The sequence below is a fragment of the Heterodontus francisci genome, chromosome 18 (genome assembly GCF_036365525.1).
Source record: "Heterodontus francisci isolate sHetFra1 chromosome 18, sHetFra1.hap1, whole genome shotgun sequence".
NCBI classification, from domain to species: domain Eukaryota; kingdom Metazoa; phylum Chordata; class Chondrichthyes; order Heterodontiformes; family Heterodontidae; genus Heterodontus; species Heterodontus francisci.
This window is the reverse complement of record NC_090388.1, coordinates 26064454-26084981: the sequence shown is the minus strand read 5'-3', so window position 1 is coordinate 26084981 and position 20528 is coordinate 26064454. Positions and strand designations below refer to the sequence as shown.

The 20528-nt window shown below is 43.3% G+C and overlaps 1 protein-coding gene across 4 annotated transcripts in view; it reads right to left on the bottom strand.

Annotated features, from left to right (window-relative positions):
- LOC137379509 (ras association domain-containing protein 9-like) overlaps window positions 1-19480 on the bottom strand; it is a 45617-nt gene extending 26137 nt beyond the window's left edge. For all 4 annotated transcript variants that reach the window (XR_010976836.1, XR_010976837.1, XR_010976838.1 and 1 more), the window contains exons 1-2: window positions 19395-19480; window positions 18825-19016 (exon numbers count right to left, since the gene is read on the bottom strand). Coding sequence is in view for 1 of the 4 variants with exons in the window: in XM_068050438.1 (XP_067906539.1) it covers window positions 18825-18920 (96 nt within the window). In the remaining 3 variants the exon portion in view is untranslated. The remainder of the gene's footprint in view (window positions 1-18824; window positions 19017-19394) is intronic.
- Between the last annotated feature and the right edge of the window lie 1048 nt (window positions 19481-20528).

Below are 20528 nucleotides of genomic sequence, written 5' to 3'. Positions count from 1 at the left end.
GTGGTGGAGTGGAAGAGAATTGGAGATGGAATTGGAAATGAGACTTTGTGATCAACACATCAATCAAATACTTGGATTGATCTCAGAGGAACTGGGTAGTTTAATTGATAAAGCCACACCTAAAATGTTTTGTGTTACTTTGGTCAACCTACCTTTAAAAATATACTGGAGCGGGCTTAAAAAAAGAACAATTTCAGGACCTAAAGATTTAACTTCAGAGCAGAGGCTCATGGAATAAAGAAGATGGAGAAGATATGATGCAAGTAATTACAATGGTCAAATGCATTATAACATGACATTACTTGGAAATACGAGTATAAAACTAACAATCCTAAATCAGATTAGGAATGACAAGATATTGTTCCCCAACAGAGTTGTAGATATGAGGAACAAACACCCATCAAATGCAGCCATTGCTGCATTACAGATAAATCATGATCTAATTGAATGATGGGACAGGCTCAATGTGCTGAATGGCCTACTCCTGTTCTATGTTCCTATTCCTATGTTAATAAACATCTTCAAAAAAAGATGGATAAATATCCGATTGAGGCTACAGATTTTGCTGCTGTTTTCCTGACAAAGTGAAGTAGTTTCAAGTATGCACTTATGCAGAAGACAGTACAATTCCGGAACTGGTCCCTGATCTGACTTCCAGGTTCACAAAATCCAAGTGATACAAGACCCTACCAAGTAGCTTCTCACATTATTTGGATTTCACATCTGGTGGGATATAATTCCAGACTTGTATGAAGCCAGCTATAAAAAGTGCTTAGGTGATTAGTTGGATCTTCTAATCATTTTATAAACTGAGTGTTTAACTTTTTATATTACTAGCTAATCTTCAGTAATGCATAGGTTGTCTACAGTCCAGTGCATGGTCCAAATAAGTATATCCTAAGGTCAATTTGAGCCTAATTATGAATAGTGTTGGAAGTTCTCTAGAATAGCAGTTGCTTAGCTCCCTGCCAGCATTCAAGGACAAATAGAAAACATAGCATTTTAGGACATATTAGATGAAACCACCTATAAGCTGTATAAAACCTTGGAATGTCTGGATTCTGAGTTTTGCATTGAGTTTTGGATCCTACGCATTGATGAGAAATAAAGAGCCCCTACAGAAGATGAGTAAGTGGGCAAACAATATGATAACCCATCTTAGGGTTCTCAGTTATCAGGACAGGTTTGACGAGTCGGATCTATTTTCATTAGAGAAATGTGGGCCCAGAGAAGACATATTTGAGGCTTTTAAAATTAGGAAAGGTAAAGATTCTGTGAAGTTAGGTAGGTTATTCCAGATGGATAGGGATTTGTGAATTAGAAAGCATGAATATAAAATGCATCAGCAAAGTTAAGTTTGATGTTAGGAAGTATTTCTTTTCACAGAGTGTCATTACCCATTGGAATAGATTACTAAAGCATGCAGTGAATATAAATTTCCTACAAGCCTTCAAAAGGAGTTAAGAGTACATTTCATGCTGTAAAAGTAAGTAGCAGGGTAGCTGGGGACAGCATTATGGTGTCCTGGAACATTTTTGGTGGCTTCACGGAGTCAGAGAGGAATTTTTCACAGCTTTTCTTAAATTTACTGGAGTTTATTTTCCCTTCACTTTCACCCCTCCAGGGAATTATGTGGCTTGGGTGGGGGAAGGGTTGGAAAGTCATGTTCGTAGCTGCACTGCTTCCTTTTCCTCTCTTTTTGTACATTTGAAAGTTCATATACTTCCTATGAGGAAGTGTCCTAACTATATTCTGACGTCAATCAGAATGTAATTGCTATTTAATGAGGAATGTTTCCAGATTGCCAGGTGCAGCTACAGGTCAGAACAGAGCGTGCTTTTCTAAAATGTAGTTTTGACACTTTCAAGTGGGCTGTCTCAAGTATAGTCTCAAAACTATTATAAAGATTTGCTGATATCCCAGAAAATAGCTCACAATGAGTTGGAGAATTCAGAATGAAAGGAACTTTATATCATGTAACATATGGGCTGAATTTTATTGAGCCCTTGATGTCGGGAACGGTGGCGGTGGGGGGGGGAGGGGCATGAAGATCGCTCTGGATGAGGCCCGGCACTGACCTTGATGCTCGGCGACGGGACCGCTATTTAAATATTCAAATTAACATACATACCTGACTTAATTGCAAGCCCGCCTTCAACTCCAGTCCTGTTGCGATCTTTGTGCTGCTAGCCGGCACTCCTGCGCCTTCCGATCCCCGTCCGGGGAATTGAGACACTACACTGGTTGGGAGGGGAGAGGAGGTCAGTTTTCTGTGCGGGGGTGTGGGGAGGGGGGGGGAGCAGTGATAAAGTCTTCCCATTGGTGGATGGGACGGTGAAAAGGGGTAAAGTTTATAGTTAATGTACTGTGAGGGGGGAAAGGTCATTTGAAAAAGGAAAGTGTTTTGGGCTGTACAGAGCAAGCATATAATATTGTTGTTACTGGGATGGGGAGGGAGGTGTGGTGGTGGGAGAGCTGTAAAAATACCGGTGTTAATTTTTAAAATAAATGCTCAATGGTTTTGTTGAAAATCCCAGAAGGGCTCAAAGCCCTTTAAAAATGGCATCAGTGCCTGCGCACAGGCAGCTGACAGCATTGCCAGTGATGGACGGGCCGCCCCCCCATGTGATCGGAGAGGGCGGCCCGCCCCGGCTATTTAAATGAGCCGCTGCGCTTGAAATCACGGCGGCTCTTTGACGTGCATCCTGTGTGTGCGGGCCGCCATTTTTCCCGTCTGCCACCGATATTGGCGGTGGCCTATAGAATCCTGCCCATGATATATTATATCCATCACGTGTGGTGAAGTATATCGGCAAAAAAAGGGCTTATTTTCTCTGCCGTGCATCCGGGGGAGCTTAGTTGTTGGGTGCAGAGCAGAGTAAAAAGAGACAGAGACCGAACATATTGGATTTGATTTCCTGATGATTTCTTGGTGATCTTCCAAGGATGGGAGTGGAGCTTAAGCAATATCATTAAAAAAAAATGTGGTAGAAGGGGCACAACAGGTCCTCACACCTCAGTTTCCTATTAGAATACCGGGTGGGCACACATTTGAAATAGTGCTTAGAAAAAGTCAGACATACACATTGTGTTCAGCGATGCATTTTTGGAGGGTCTGAGTGGGGCCTGGATGCCACGTGTTGCAGAAGCCAGGTACATGCTTTTAAGGTACAAGAAAAGGATCAGGTCTGTGGCTTTCCAGCTTCTGTTCTTGCCCAGCAGCCTCCCACAGCTGGTAGCCATTATTATTGGCTGACTTTGGTTTCCTGCTTGCAGACACCCGGGCAGGTCAATGCAGGGGATCATCTGGCCAACATAAATAACCTGAACTCCAAAACAAAGATGGCTCAGATTATTAAGGTGGGACTCACTTTGGGGAGGTGTGGGTGGGGAATATTAGTCCTGATATCTATCTGCACATAGCGGTCAATCCTCACCCTAATTCAATGACAGCACTTTGCTTGTTTCCAAATCTCCAATCCTTTTATGCAATGCTTTCTGTGTTTGCTTCCACCTTTTCTCTCGCTTTCTCCCTTTGCTCTCTCTCTCTCTCTCTCTCTCTCCCCCCTGTACAGCTTTCACAAACCTTTCTCATTGTGATGTCTGTACACTGTGAGACTCATTTTCATTGTGTCTGTTATTTTTCACTCTCTTTTGCATGTCTTCAATGTGACCATATGGCTATCTTTAATGAAGTACTCAATATCTACTTTTTCTTAAAGCCCTGGAGTACACAGGTAGATTATATGCAAAATATACTGTGCTGGAAGTGGTGGTTGGGAGAAACTACTAGAGAGGGTAGATGCTAGAACTAGGGGTCACAGTCTCAAAATAAGGGGTTGACCATGTGGGACTCAGAAGAAAAATTTCTTCACTCAAAACGATGTGAATCTTTGGAATTCTCTGTTCCAGAGAGCTGTGGATGCTCAGACATGAAGTATATTCAAGACAGAGATTGATAGGTTTTTGGGTATTAAGGGAATTAAGAGATATCGGGATAGTGCAGGAAGGTGGAGTTCAACTAGTAGATAAGCCATAATCTTATTGAATGACGGAGTAGGCTCGAAAGGCTGAGTAGCCTAATCCAGCTCCTATTTCTTATGCTCTTACATGAGATAGTGCAAACCTGAGAAATTATAAGGAAAGGTATGGTTACATGCCAGATTACAAAGCAGTAAATGTCGCAGTTAGAGCTTGGGAAGGAGCAAACTGATGGGGCAATGGCTTGAAAAGTAATGACTGGAGCTGAAAATTGAAGCAAGTGGCATGGCCTGTGGCAGTGCTGAGGCTTGGGAACAATCAGTGGGATTACACTGAGTTCTGGGAGGGCTTTGAGGGTGACTAGGTTCTGGTAATAGTCCTGAGCAGAGGGGCACGGCAGTACTGGCAGGGTGGGCTTTGAGGAGTTGGAGTACTGGAGAAACGGGGTGTGGTGTGTGTCACACCAGAGAAAGGCAGGGGTTGGTGGGAGCAGACAAGGGGAAGACTGAAGATTAGGAGCTGGGTGTTGAATGAAACTGGAGGACTAGAGTCTGAGGGCAGTCAAGTCAGGGCGAGATTTCAATTCATTGAGGGGGTGAAGGCCGAGAACACTGGGAGCACTGGAGTTTGGAAGCACTTTCACCCACTATAATTTTTTTTTTATTCATTCGTGGGATGTGGGCATCACTGGCTAGGCCAGCATTTATTGCCCATCCCTAATTGCCCTTGAGAAGGTGATGGTGAACCGCCTTCTTGAACCGCTGCAGTCCATGTGAGGTAGGTACACCCACAGTGCTGTTAGGAAGGGAGTTCCAGGAGTTTGACCCAGCAACAGTGAAGGAACAGAGATATAGTTCCAAGTCAGGATGGTGCGTGGTTTGGAGGGGAACTTCTAGGTGGTAGAGGTCACGAGTTTGGAAGGTGTTGTCTAAGGAGCCTTGGTGCGTTGCTGCAGTGCATCTTGTAGATGGTACACACTGCTGCCACTGTGCATCGGTGGTGGAGGGAGTGAATGTTGTGGATGGGGTGCCAATCAAGCAGGTTGCTTTGTCCTGGATGGTGTCGAGCTTCTTCAGTGTTGTTGGAGCTGCACCCATCCAGGCAAGTGGAGAGTATTCCATCACTCATTTTCTTGTGCCTTGCTGATGGTGAACAGGCTTTGGGGAGTCAGGAGGTGAGTCACTTCTCACAGAATTCTTAGCCTCTGACCTGCTCTTGTAGCCACGGTATTTATATGGCTACTGCAGTTCAGTTTCAGGTCAATGGTAACCACCAGGATAGTGGGGGATTCAGTGATCGTAATGCCATTAAATGTCAAGGGGAGATGGTTAGATTCTCTCTTGTTTGAGATGGTCATAGCCTGGCACTTGTGTGGCGCGAATGTTACTTGCCATTTATCAACTCAAAGCTGGATATTGTCCAGGTCTTCCTGTATTTCTACACGGATTGCTTCAGTAACTGAGGAGTCATGAATGGTGCTGAACATTGTGCAATCATCAGTAAACATCCCCACTTCTGACCTTATGATTGAAGGAAGGTCATTGATGAAGCAGCTGAAGATGGTTGAGCCAAGGACACTACCCTGAGGAACTCCTGCAGTGACGTCCTGGAGCTGAGATGATTGACATCCAACAACCACAACCATCGTCCTTTGTGCTAGGAATGACTCCAACCAGCAGAGACTTTTCCCCCTGATTCCCATTGACCTCAGTTTTGCTAGGGCTCCATGATGCAGTACTCAGTCAAATGCTGCCTTGAAGTCAAGGGCAGTCACTGTCAACTCACCTTTTAAGTTCAGCTCTTTTGTCCATGTTTGAACCACGGCTGTAGTGAGGTCACCAGCTGAGTGGCCCTGGCGGAACCCAAACTGAGAGTCACTGAGCAGGTTATTGCTAAGCAAATGCTGCTTGATTGCATTGTCGATGACACCTTCCATCACTCTACTGATGATTGAGAGTAGACTGATGGGGCGGTAATAGGCCGGGTTGGACTTGTCCTGCTTTTTGTGTACAGGACATACCTGGGAAATTTTCCACATTGCCGGATAGATGCCAGTGTTGTAGCTGTAGTGGAACAGCTTGGCAAGTGGTGCGGCGTGTTCTGAAGCACAGGTCTTCAGTATTATTACCAGAATATTGTCAGGGCCCATTGCCTTTGCAGTATCCAGTGCCTTCAGTTGTTTCTTGATATCACGCAGAGTGAATCTAATTGGTTGAAAACTGGCAACTGTGATGCTGGGGACTTCAGGAGGAGGCCGAGATGGATCATCAACTCCGCACTTCTGGCTGAAGATTGTTGCAAGTGCTTCAGCCTTATCTTTCGCACTGTTGCTGGGCTCCCCCATCATTGAGGATCGGGATATTTGTGGAGCCACCTTCTCCAGTTAGTTGTTTAATTGTCCACCACCATTCACGACTGGATATGGCAGGACTGCAGAGTTTAGATCTGATCCGTTGGTTATGGGATGGCTTCATGCGGTTTGGAGTCAATGTTGAGGACTCCCAGGCCACCATCTCCCCCAAGTGTTCACACTACCCAGTGCCCTCCAGCATACTACTCCCAATATGTGCATGTTCCATTTCACCCCACTCCTCCCATATTTCCCGTGGGGCTGCGGTCGTGTCGTGGTATTGTCACTGGACTAGTAACCCAGAGACCCAGGGTATTCCTCTGAGGACATGAGTTTGAATCCCACCAAAGCAGAAGGTGGAATTTGAATGCAATTAATAAATCGGAATTAAAAGCTAGTCTAAAATTGGCCATGAAACATTGTCAATTGTTGGAAAACAAAACATCTGGTTCACTAATGTCCTTTACCTGGTCTGGCCTACATGTGACTCCTGACCCACATCAATGTGGTTGACTCTTAAATGCCCTTGCAAGCCACTTGAGAGTATACCATTGTGCCACCACCTCTGCTGGATCTGTCTTGCTGGTGGGACAAGCAGTGTCTGGGCCATTGTCTGTAAGGTATGATTCCGTGAGTATAACTATGACAAGCTGTTGCTTGACTAGTCTGTGGGTCAGCTCTTCCAACTTTGGCACATGCCTCCAGATGTTAGTAAGGAGGACTTTGCAGGGTAGACATGGCTGGGTTTGCTGTTGTCGTTTCCAGTGCCTAGGTCGATGCCGCATGTTCCATCCGGTTTCATACTTTATTGACTTCATAGCAGTTAGATACAACTAAGTAGCTTGCTAGTCAACCAGTCACATGTGGACCAGAGCAGGTAAGGACAGCAGATTTCCTTCCCGAAAGGACATTCACACATGCAGATAGAGACAGAAAAGAGCAGAAGAAATAAAGTGGAAAAGTCAGAGGCAATATCTGAAGATGGTTTTGGTTACTGTTCTTCGAGCTCGCTGTAAAGTGCTTGATTGTAGGTCTTGCTTTTCATTGGGGCCCAGTATTCTTCTTAAACTGGTGTAGGAGACTTTTTTCTCTTGAAGTTCGTGTGTCCTCAGTGGGTCCAGAGGCTTGTGAGAAAGAGGTGGGAGCAGACAGGAGAGGTCTTCTCACTCCAGGAGCAAACAGTCTTTCTCAGTTCAAACTCTTTGTACAATTCAGAAAAACCCAGGTTGCCAAGCAGGTTAGTCATGTGACTAGCTGGTCTGACCACGTCGGTTTGTGGATTCTCTTGTCTTAGCCGTCCCTGGAATGTCTCTTCTTACACACAATACCTGGTGCTCAAAGTCCATTGTGGGTTAAATTACAAATGGCGGCCTGCACCTAAGAGCCACCACAATCTCAACTGTGGTGGCTCATTTAAATAGCCGGGATGGCCCGCCAACCCCCAATCTCGTGGAGGGGGGTGGGCTGTCCGTTCCCAGCAATGGCATCAGCTGCCTGTGCTCAGGTACTGACGCCATTTTTAAAGGGCAGCCAGCCCTGCCGCCCAATTTAAATTTTTGAAGTCCTACCTCCCAAAATTAAATAAATAAATTTCGAATGCCTCTTTCCCACTCCACCCATAACAATTGCAATAACTATTTGCGCACCGCACCACGTTTAAGGTTCAACCCTTCTCACCATCCCCTACACCCATTACGTATATTTGACCCCATTCCACCCCCCCCCACCCTCTTACGGCCAAACCTACTTCCTTCCCCACCCCACCAGTTTGGCACCGCGTTTTCCCAGACGGGATTCAGAGGCACGGGAGTGCCGGCCGCTGCACCGAAGATCGCGGCAGGCCCTCAAGATTGCAGATAAGTCTATTTAAATTTAATAATTTTATTCATTTGAATATGTTAATTGTGGTCCTGTCACCCAGCAACGGGGGGGCCACCATGGAGCCTCGCTGCCACCGGGAAGTTCGGGCCGGGCCCTCACGGCATCGAGGTTCACAGTGGGCCTCATCCGGAACCATCTTCAGATCACCCTCACCCCACACCCCCCCCATCCCGCCACGGAACCTGACAACTGGGGGAGAACAAAATACAGCCCACTGTAATGTGAGGCAAGGGAAGAGATAGCAAGGGCTCTGACACAAATTTTCAAATCCTCTCTGGCCACAGGAGAGGTAGCAGAAGACTGGAGGACAGTGAATGTGGTACCATTATTCAAGAAGGGTAGCAGGGATAAAACAGGTAATTACAGGCCAGTGAGTCTAACATCAGTGGTAGGGAAACTATTGGATAAATTTCTGAGGGACAGGATTAATCTCCATTTGAAGAGGGAGGGATTAATCAAGGATAGTCAGCATAGCTTTGTCAGGGGGAGATCTTGTCTAACAAACTTGATTGAATTTTTCGAGGAGGTGACTAGATGTGTAGATGAGGGTAAAGCAGTTGATGTAGTCTACATGGACTTCAGTAAGGCTTTTGATAAGGTCCCGCATGAGAGAATGGCTAAGAAGGTAAGAGCCCATGGGATCCAGCGCAATTTGGCAAATTGGATCCAAAATTGGCTTAGTGGTAGGAGGCAGACGGTGATGGTTGAGGGTTGTTTTTGCGAGTGGAAGCCTGTGACCAGTGGTGTACGGCAGGGACCGGTGCTGGGACCCTTGCTGTTTGTAGTGTACATTAATGATTTAGATGACAATATAGGAGGTATGATCAGTAAGTTCGCAGATGACACGAAAATTGGTGGTGTCATAAATTGTGAGGAGGAAAGCCTTAGATTACAGGAAGATATAGATGGGCTGGTAAGATGGGTGGAGCAGTGGAAAATGGAATTTAATCCTAAGAAGTGTGAGGTGATGCATTTTGGGAGGACTAACAAGGCAAGGGAATATACAATGGATGGTAGGACCCTAGGAAGTACAGAGGGTCAGAGGGACCATGGTGTACTTGTCCATAGATCACTGAAGGCAGCATGCACAGGTAGTTAAGGTGGTTAGGAAGGCATATGGGATACTTGCCTTTATGAGCCGTGGCATAGAATATAAGAGTAGGGAGGTTATGATGGAGCTGTATAAAATGCCACAGCTGGAGTACTGTGTACAGTACAGGAAGGATGTGATTGCATTGGAGAGGGTACAGAGGAGATTCACCGGGATGTTGCCTGGGCTGGAGTATTTCAGCTATGAAGAGAGACTGGATAGGTTAGGGTTATTTTCCTTGGAGCAGAGAAGGCTGAAGGGGGACATAATTGAGGTATACAAAATTATGAGGGACATTGATCGGACAGATAGGAAGAAACGTTTTCCCTTAACGTAGGGGTCAATAACCCGGGGGCATAGATTTAAGGTAAAAGGCAGGAGGTTTAGAGGGGATTTGAGGAAAAAATGTTTCACCCAGAGGGTAGTTGGAATCTGGAACACACTACCTGAAGAGGTGGTAGAGGCAGGAACCGTCACAACATTTAAGAAGCATTTAGATGAGCATTTGAAACGCCATAGCATACAAGGCTATGGGCCAAGTGCTGGAAAATGGAATTAGAATAGATAGGTGCTTGATGGCCAGCATAGACACGATGGGACAAAGGGCCTGTTTCTGTGCTGTATAACTCTATGACTCTATGACTCTAAGTTGAGTGCTACTGGAACTTTTCAAAACATTTTTTGTCCCTCTTTCTCCTCCTTCTTGTTTCCCTCTTCATCTATATCTTCCCTTCACTCCTGTTCATCTATCCTTTACTTCTATCTTTCTGCTCTTTGCCCTCCATTTCTATCTGTGTCATCATTCTTATATGCCACTTCTTTCTCTTTCTGTCAGACTACCTCTCTCTGTCTTACTTCATGCCCTGTTTGCTTTTGTAATTCTGCTTCACAAGTACAGCCAGAAAATAGAGAAGAGCCAAAGATTGCAACTACCGATGAGAAAACTGTAGCTGAAAAACTTAGATAGGAAATAACTCTGAGGGGATCATGGGTTTAGAGCTGAGAATGATTTATGGTAGGTGGATTGGAATAGTCTGGAAATGACCTTGGAAGGAAAGAGTGACCGCAGTACAATGCAGGTGGGTCAGAGCTGGCTGGACATATCCAAGCAGGCTGAGAACAGAGGAAAGTTTCACGCTGGGTGGAGCCAAAGTGAAGAAAGGAAGGACTTATCATGATTTGTATAGACTGTAGCCACTTGGGAGGAACAAAAGCATTTACAAAAAAATAAAATGAACACAGCCCAACTCAATAACTGAAGCTCCAGCCAACAGAGTATTTGGCCTCTCTGGGAAAATATCTGAAGGCATTTACAACAGCGTAAACACAACTCTACTGTGTATAACTGGCCTATAAACTACTTGTAGTGTTTTAAAGAGTGTTTGATCATTTATAGCTATTCTTACATGCAAACCATAGAGTATGAAAAACAGTCAGCAAGAATTAAAATATACTAGTCTACAACCTATATTCTGCCTGTCTGAAGAGAAGTCTGCATACACACACTTCATGGATGTGAAGGGTCCCACTTTACCAGTGGCCATGTTTTAAAAATATTGGTCGAATGCACTGATCATTACTTTTTTAAATTAGTTGTACTATTACATATGTGACCTTGGTTGATAATTTTTTAATTCAAGGTGAAAACAGCAGAGTAGAAATTGGTGTATGTTGTGCCTGTTTTAAATGGGTCTGAAGCATACCAATTTCGCAGCGGGAAGGCTTACGCAGGTATTGATCCCACTGCTAAATTTGTGGGGCCATTTTTTCGTCATCCCAGGTGGGTGTTTAAAACAGGCATCAGGCCTCTGTTAATTAGGGGCCTAACACTTGTTGCAACACTGCATTGAGAAATTTGTTAGCAATGAGCAAGGCAAGTGATAGACCTAACTCACTCAGAATTCTTCAGCAGTTTCCATGCCTGCCAACTCCAAGTAATCCTTAGATTCCTTTGTTTAAAAAAAATGCATCCTGTGAATCCAGGAGGAGCAGACTGCTCCCCAACTCCATAATAATCACAATCACCCTGACCATAGCCCACTCCATTCCGCCTTCACAGGACTTACTGATGGTGAGGCAGGTAGGCTGATATTAACACTTTTGCTTGGGCGAGCTGCCTGTGGAGGCATGACCAGTGCTGCCAACCCGTGTCATGTTAATGAGTCCCGTGGATTTACTGTCATTGAGCTTCGAACCTTTCAGTTTGGGAATGTGCCAACATTTCTAGCCCAATATTTTTGGAGCAATTTTATTGGTCCCTACTGTTACTTGCCATTTCACAATTGGTAGCTTAAAAAAAGGGCAATTTGATTGATTGGTTTCCTGCTGCTAACTTGTTCCTTATTGGTAATTGCCAACAGAATCAAATGGCCTTTGATTCATTTGTGTTTGGTCAGTAGTGTATTTATTTGATCATTGATTTAGCAGATGAATTCTCATTTTAGTAAATGATTAAATTTTACTCTAAGGATGGGGGAATAGAACCATAGAAAAATTACAGCACAGAAAGGGGCCATTCAGCCTGTCGTCTACGTGCCAGCCGATAAAACTAGCCACCCAATCTGGTCCCACCTTCCAGCACCTGGTCCATAGCCTTGCAGGTTACAGCACTTCAGGTGCAGGTCCAGGTATCTTTTAAAAGAATTGAGGGTTTCTGCCTCCACCACTGTTCCTGGCAGTGAATTCCAGGTACCCACTACCCTCTGGGTGAAAAAGTCTTTCCTCATGGCCCCTCTAATCCTTCTACCAATCACCTTAAATCTGTGCCCCCTGGTAATTGACCTCTCTGCTAGGGGAAACAGATTCTTCCTGTCTCCTCTGTCTAGGCACCTCATAATTTTGTACACGTCAATTAAGTGACACTTCAACCTCCTCTCTTCTAAGGAAAACAACCCGAGCCTATCCAATCTTTCCTCATAGTTGCAACTTTCAAACCCTGGGAACATTCCTGTAAATCTCCTCTGTACTCTCTCCAGAGCAATTATGTCCTTTCAGTAATGTGGTGACCAGAGCTGTACACAATACTCCAGCTGTGGCCTAACCAGTGTTTTATACAGTTCCAGCATTACATCCTTGCTTTTGTATTCTATACCTCGGCCAATAACGGAAAACATTCCATATGCCTTCTTCACCACTCTATCTACCTGTCCTGACACCTTCAGGGACCTGTGGACATGCATTCCAAGGTCTCTCACTTCCTCTACCCCACTCAATATTCTCCCATTTATTGTGTATTCCCTTGCTTTATTTGCCCTCCCCAAATGCAGTACCTCACACTTCTCTGGATTGAATTCCAAATTGCCACTTTACCACCCACTCAACCAAACCATTGATATTATTCTGGAGTCTACGGCTATCCTCTTCACTATCAACTACACGGCCAATTTTTGTGTCATCAGCAAATTTCTCAATCATTCCTCCCACATTTAAGTCTAAATCATTAATAGATACCACAAACAGTAAGGGACCCAACACTGAGCCCTGTGGAATGCCACTGGAAACAGCTTTCCATTCGAAAAACATCCGTCGACTACTACCCTTTGTTTCCTGTCACTGAGCCAATTCTGGATCCAACTCGCCACATTCCCCTATATCCCATGGGCTTTCATTTTACTGACCAGTCTGCCATGTGGGATTTTGTCAAATGCCTTACTAAAATCCATGTAAACCACATCAACTGCACTACCCTCATCAATCCTCCTTGTTACTTCCTCAAAATCTCAATTAAATTAGTAAAACATGACCTTCCCCTAACAAATCCATGCTGATTATCCCTGATTAATCCCTGCCTTTCTAAGTGGCAGTTTCTCCTGTCCCTCAGAATTGATTCTAACAATTTACCCACCACCGAGGTCAGACTGACTGGCCTATAATTATTTGGCCTATCCCTCGCACCCTGTTTAAACAATGGTACAACGTTCGCAGACCTCCAATCGTCTGGTATCTTGCCTGTATCTAGTGAGGATTTGAAGATGATCCTCAGCGCATCCGCTATTTCCTCCCTGGCTTCCTTTAACAACCTGGGATGCAATCCATCCGGTCCTGGTGATTTATCCACTTTCAAGGATATCAGACCCTCTAGTACTTCCTCTCTCATTATGGATACGCCATGCTGTGACATTTCCACCATTACATCTTTGAAACGTTTGGTGCGAGATTCATGTATTGGTGCAAGTCTTCTAACTGTACAGATAGATAAAGGAGAGAGCCAATGCTGTCATTTGCACTCTCCTAACGTTAAAAGATAACCACCACAGAAACAGAGCTCTTTATACACATGAAACAAATATGTTTGATGATCCGTCCTTGCGAGGCGGTGTGCAAGTTGCAGATATAGTACCATTCCAAAATGCTGGCCATCCTTTTTACTCTAGAGTTATAAGTCTAATAGATGTAAATAATCAGATATACAATGGAACACTAAAAGTAACTTGCAGGCCTGTTATCTAATACTTTGTATCAATGTAAAGTGGTTTTGGCTTTTATTTATTTAGAGATACAGCACTGAAACAGGCCCTTCGGCCCACCGAGTCTGTGCCGACCAACAACCACCCATTTGTACTAACCCTACAGTAATCCCATATTCCCTACCACCTACCTACACTAGGGGCAATTTACAATGGCCAATTTACCTATCAACTGCAAGTCTTTGGCGGTGGGAGGAAACCAGAGCACCCGGCGAAAACCCACGCGGTCACAGGGAGAACTTACAAACTCCACACAGCTATTTAAAGGTTCAAATTGCAAACTCCAAGCTCCAACTACATGAATCCCTCGTGGCCAAATTGATATAACACTGCCCATCCAGAATGTAAAGCTTAACTTTGACTTGAAATTGCTTCATGCTTTTATGAACAACATGAGATCACTTTGAGGCAATTTGGCCATCAATGAAAATGATGGATCTGGAACTAATCCATTGCAAATTAATCATCCATATCCAATAACATTAACCTTTATTGTTACATATCACGTATTGACGCTCTGGATTGATTTGTGCCTTGTTCATCTTAATTGCAGATTTTTGGCATTTGGATAACTAAAGATCAAATATCATTTGTTAAAAAAAAAAGTATCAATCGGTGAGAATACAGCTTGACCAACTGATTTCATTCCCAGGCTAAGAAGCTCCATGGTCCCACACTTCCAGCAGACAGCTGTGCTCGAGGGGAGGACAGGTCAGAGATAAGACTGCAATTCACGTGCCAATTCTGCAGTCACTTTGAGCGTGCTTGGTAAATTTACTCTAAGCATTCTAGTGATGGTCTCATCACCTTCATGACTGTCCAACCACATCTAGCCTTATTTGGAAGAGGAAGTAAATCATGCCATTCCTTATTTTCGAAACCAGATCTATGTCATTTGTGTCAGAAAGCAAAGAAAACATAGAAAGTGGAAAGCAGTTATCATAAAAAGAAAATTTCTAATTGCTGAATAAAAAAAGCAAAAATGCCAGAAATGGTCAGCAGTTCTCCCAACATTTGAAAGCAGAAAAGACAGACTAACTTTTCAAATGGACGTCCTTCATTTCTAACAAAGAATCTCTATCCAGAACATTAACTGTCTTTTTGTAAATGTACATAAATTGTTATTTTATTACTGGTTTTCCAGGGTGTACAGTGAGCCATTGCCGCAGACTTTTATCTGCCATTTTAATAATATATTAAGGTCGTAATTTAATAAATGCCGAAGCCAGTTGCACACAGCAATGTCCCAGAAACAGTAATGACCTCATAATTGGTCCTGTTGCACTCTTTTCCAGGGAGCAAAAAGGACCAATTTTGAGCGCAATGTTTCTTGTGCCACCATTTTGATAAAGTTGGCTTTGCAGGCATTCTGGTGGCTGCCTAAAACATTAGCTGGGCCCCTTACATATATAAATGAGGGCCTAACATCTGTTTAGGTCCGCTTGCTGAAATTGGTTGGTGCTCATTGAAGCAAGTGCCAGGCCTTTAGATTCTTTAGTGGCCAACAAAATGCAAGTAACGTATTTTCCGAAAAACTATCAGTAACCATTACTGTGAAGCCAGGAGAGGCATCCTCTCTCCACAACATTCATGATCAACCACCACACGTTACCATTCCCCCACCCAGCACTTACCTTAGGCCACTGCTAGCTAGGCAAGCACCTGATATTCATATTTTCAAATAGTGGAGCTGCCTCTAGACACCCAACAGGCACTGTTTTCTCATCTAAATTATTGAAATGAGGCCCCAGGTCTAATTTTTGGGTGGCTTTGGACCTAATGGATGGGGCTTTTAATACCTGTCCAGAGCTGATTCTGGACGTGAAAACAATGCCCAGATGAACTGATCCTCTTAAATCTTGTAATTAATTCAATGATAATAATGTGACAGCAGTGAGCATTCTAAAAGTTAATAAATGTAACAAAAGTTGCAAATGTGAAAAGAAATAAAAACAGGAATACTGAAAATCTGAAATAAAAATATTAAATTAAACAGCAAGCCAATGCACATCTAAAAAGAGAAAAACGAGTTAACGTTTCCGAACTGGAAAGGAAAGGCAGTTAAGCCTTTTTATAGGACTGACCAAAACAAAAAAAAAGGACAGAACAAAGGTGAAAGTTGCAGGCCAATTTACTAAAAGAATGAGAAGCTACTATTGTGTTTAACAGCACGAGAATGGATTTCAAAGAAAGAACTTGCATTTATATGGCATTTTACTCAACCTCAGGTCATCCCAAAGTGCTTTACAGGCAATTTAAGTATTTTTGAATTGTAGTCACTGTCGTAATGTAATAAATGCAGAAGTCAATTACACACAGCAATGTCCCGGAAACAGTAATGACCTCATAATTAGTTTTAGTGCTGTTGGTTGAGGGATAAATATTGGCCAGGAAGTTGAGAAGAACTCTGTTGTTCTTCTTAAAGATAGTGTGATGGAATTTATTACATCCACCTTAGAGTACAAATGGGACCTTAATCTAATGACTCATTACAAAGATAGCACAACATTCTCTCAGCACTACATTGAAGCATCAGCAGACATTCTGCGCTCCAGAGTCTGGAGTGTGATTTGAATTTACAGCCTTGTGATACAGAGGTGGGTATGCTACCACTGAGCTATAGCTACCACCTAAGAAGATTGGAAAGAACTGCAAACTATTAGGTGTCTTAATGGCTTTTTTTTTCATTATAGGCTGAGGTTTAGGAAATATCCAAGGGTGCTCTATTGAATTTCTGCTGTTGGTCTCTCTAGGAGTCAACAGTAAAGGGGAATTGTGTGCACAGAATGGCAGCAGCTGCACATGTACAACATAATTATGCCACAATGTCATCAATTAGTGAGATCAATATGGAACATGGCTATATAAGTGGTAATGTCATGACATGGGGGTGTGCCTAGATTATGGTTCCGCAGGTGCGATGATTTTACTAGGCACAGTTAATCCACAGGAAGATGCTGAGATCCAAGGAAGAATGGATCACCCCTTGATTAACCCCTAACTCTAGGTGTTATATTGACATTTTAGTATTATCTCACTGTAGAAATTGTTTTGCTTTGCAGTAGCTAAATTTGCTGTGCAAACATAGCATTAAATGTTCAGATAGTGCAAATATGAACAGAAATGCTCTGTTCTTAAAATTTGCAAATGTTCACAGGTGGCAGCAGGAAGGAGATGTGTGTTGTAGTAAAAGTAAATTTTAACCTAGACTATTGACCAGAAAAGACAGACTATTATTTTATAAGAGCAGTGTTAACAATGGTTAGTTTTTTTACAGGCATGTATATTGATTTTTGCTTATCCCAGAATAAAATGTTCACCTTTACTTTAGATCGCTGTATATTGACAGAGACAACACATGGACGTTTTCCTGCCCTGACCTGTCCCAATTTCTTAGCTGGTTTCTGTGTGTTACCAAATTTATTTTAAGTTCATCAAAATGTTTGCACAACATGTTGCTGCAAAAGCCTTTCAAAAAGACATTCAGTAAGTTGGACACCTACATGTGTACCTGCCTCAATGATTTCCTTCACGTCTCTAATTTTGTAAGGATGCACACATTAGTCCTAAAATGTAACTAACACTGTTAAAACCATGGCCCAGAGATCGCTGGAGTGGCGCATCTCATGGCGAGCACCGTAAATTGCATTTTTTATTCTTACCCTTTTGAACTGCAAATTACTGGAAATGTGAATTGAAATGCATCATCAATGGGGCCTCTAGGACCTCCTGAATGCCAGGTCCAATTATCTATCACCTTAACCAATGAAATTTAAGGTTGGAAATAGGGTGAAATAGAGTCAAATTAAATATAGAAAGCGGAAGAGAGGGAAAAGAAAGAACAGATGAATGAGAGAAAATGAGACAGAAAGGAAATTAAGAGAAAAATTACAACATTTAAAATTTAAACTGTACAAAAAACCTCTAGGAACAAGTTAGTACCTGTGGGAGTGATTCTTCACAGTTTCATTGTTCTCTTTCTGCGCCTCCAAGGTTGAGTGGCATGCCAGAACCATAAAACATGTCATAATCAGCATCTTTATGACATTAATTACCAGCCCTAAATGACTGCAGCGGATTAATCTGTATTGACAGCACAAATGCAGCAAGTTCGTGACACATAATGGGAGGCTCATGGCGAGATGGTCATTCTTACAGTTTTGGCGAGGCTAACAGCCAAGCAATGTAAATTATCCAGCAATTTGTGGTGAATCAGAACTCACAGCGTATCTCTTCTTGGCCGCCAATTGTTTTTTTACATGATGGAGGGCACCGTGAACTCCATGTTATTTTTCCAGTTTCTGAGCCCATGTATTTATTTATCAAACCAATTTCACTTCATGGGATGTTAGCAATACAATTCCCAAGAATTATAGAGATTGTCATTTATGTGACTTCAGCTGCAGTCCACAATGACCCTGATGTCATAGAGTCATAGAGTCATTTACAGCACAGAAGGAGGACATTCAGCCCATGCTGGCTCTCCACGGAGCTGTCCAGTCAGTCCCACACCCCTGCTCGATCCCCATAGCAAGTTTAATTCCTTCAAGTGCCCATCCAATTTCATTTTGAAATCATTGATTGTTTTCGTTTCCACCAGCCTCGTGGGCAGCGAGTTCCAGGTCATTACCATTCGCTGCTTAAAAAAGTTCTTCCTCACATTTCCCCTGCATCTCTTGCCCAAAACTTTAGATCTGTGTTTACCATGTTTACCATAGTCCATGTTTACCATAGAAAGTGTTTCTTTGACACTTTTCACACTTATTACCATGTAACAGCAAGTAGGTCTGAAATATTACTTTCCACTACACTTTACAAGTGTCACACATTTATGGTTGAAATTCAGACCTAGTTAAAGAGAACATAATGAGGTGACCATAGCTACCCATCTCATCCAGTACAAATAATATACCTTTCCCCTATGAGACTGCCGCTGCTATTTCTACTGCACAATTGTAATAACTGAGATGCCTATCATCTCATAACTCCCACTCATGCTGGCGCTGGAGCCCTCATAGAAATGTAACTGGTCGGCAAGTCTACATAATAAGCTTACCTTGCTAATTTCGGCTAACTTTAGTAATTGTTTGAAGCAGAGAACGTTCGACTTCTGCAACCAACATTCCCGGAAAGCCTCCTTCAAATAAAACATTCCATTCCACTGATGGTTTACTCATTAATTGTGACCGGAATACCGGAGATGCCTAGCAAGTAGTTTGGCACGATCCCACGACTAAAAACCTCCCACCTGTTTCAAAAACAAAGCATACGTTTTAGAAAGGGCCCGAAACTTTCGAAGCAAAACACAAACGCAGCATCATTCAAATCATGTTCCTGATTCGCAAAACAAGTATTGCGAATGGAAATATTGTCCTCACCCCGCGCAAAAAAAGTACCAGGCAGAGTCACCCCGAGATCGTCAGTTAAAGGACTTAATGTTGAAAGACTAGTAATCCAACTTAACAGTAAGAGCCAGTGTTTAGCATTGTCACTGGAATGTTTGAATAATGCCTATATGACTTTGACCACAATTTATACTCCACTCCATTGTAGTTATACAATCGAAAGTCTACCTTCAATATACCTTCTGAGAGTGTTTCATTACATAATTTCTCACTGGATTTACCTTTCCTTGTATTTATTGGGAACCTCATTTATTTCACGTCTTAAGTTCTGATGGACAATGAAAGTCAATCCTGTGTGTGTTTGTTGTTGGTTACCAAAATGAAAGGAAGTTTGTGGCAGCGAAAGTTTGTGCTCCCGGTCGCTGTCCAGTGACCCCTGCTGGAGTGTGTCGGTGTGTAGATTTGGAGTGGGAACAGGAGCAGGCACAGTTCTGAAGCCTACAACAACCGTTGGATTTCTGGTTGCGCTACCTGAGGGCAGGGCTTTGCTCAGATAGAGATGGGAGAGAGAGGAAGAGAATTGGAGCCATTGTGGGCGGAATTGTTGATGCAAGATCAGCATTCCACTATCCAGGGTTCTAAAGCGCTCAGTTAACAGTCTAATAGATACATGACTGGCGCCAGAAATCCCAGCCTACCTGCTCACTTAGTGCCCATATTGCACTTGGATGGGGTGAACACAACAAAGATAGACATTCTCAACATGGCAGCATCTGAAACATGTAGAGGATGCAGGGAAGAATGTCCATCTTAATTATGTCGAGGTACCAGCCCAGTTATTTCACAACCTGAACTGTCACATCTCCAAGTTCCACTAGGAGAGCAAAATGCTGTAAAAAAAACAACTCAAACATCTCTAGCTCCCAAAACAAGAGGGGTGCATTCTCAACATAAACTATCTCACTCCCCCAACCTCCCCTGGAGTAGTAACCCATTCATTGGCCCCAACCAACGTGACCAACATTTTGCACTATTACAGTCTCTACTGAATGGCCCCATGCATAACTGATCCCCAGATCCAATGGCCAAACAAACTGCATTAGTCCTGCCCTCCATACGCGTACCTGGTAAGAAGTCCAGATGTGGCAATGCATTCCAACTGTAAGTGTTGTGCAGTTAGGATGCACTGTGACTTCATAAAGCATGCATAGGAAACATGGGCGGCACAGTGGCGCAGTGGTTAGCACTGCAGCCTCACAGCTCCAGGGACCCGGGTTCGATTCTGGGTACTGCCTGTGTGGAGTTTGCAAGTTCTCCCTGTGTCTGCGTGGGTTTTCTCTGGGTGCTCCGGTTTCCTCCCACAAGCCAAAAGACTTGCAGGTTGATAGGTAAATTGGCCATTATAAATTGTCACT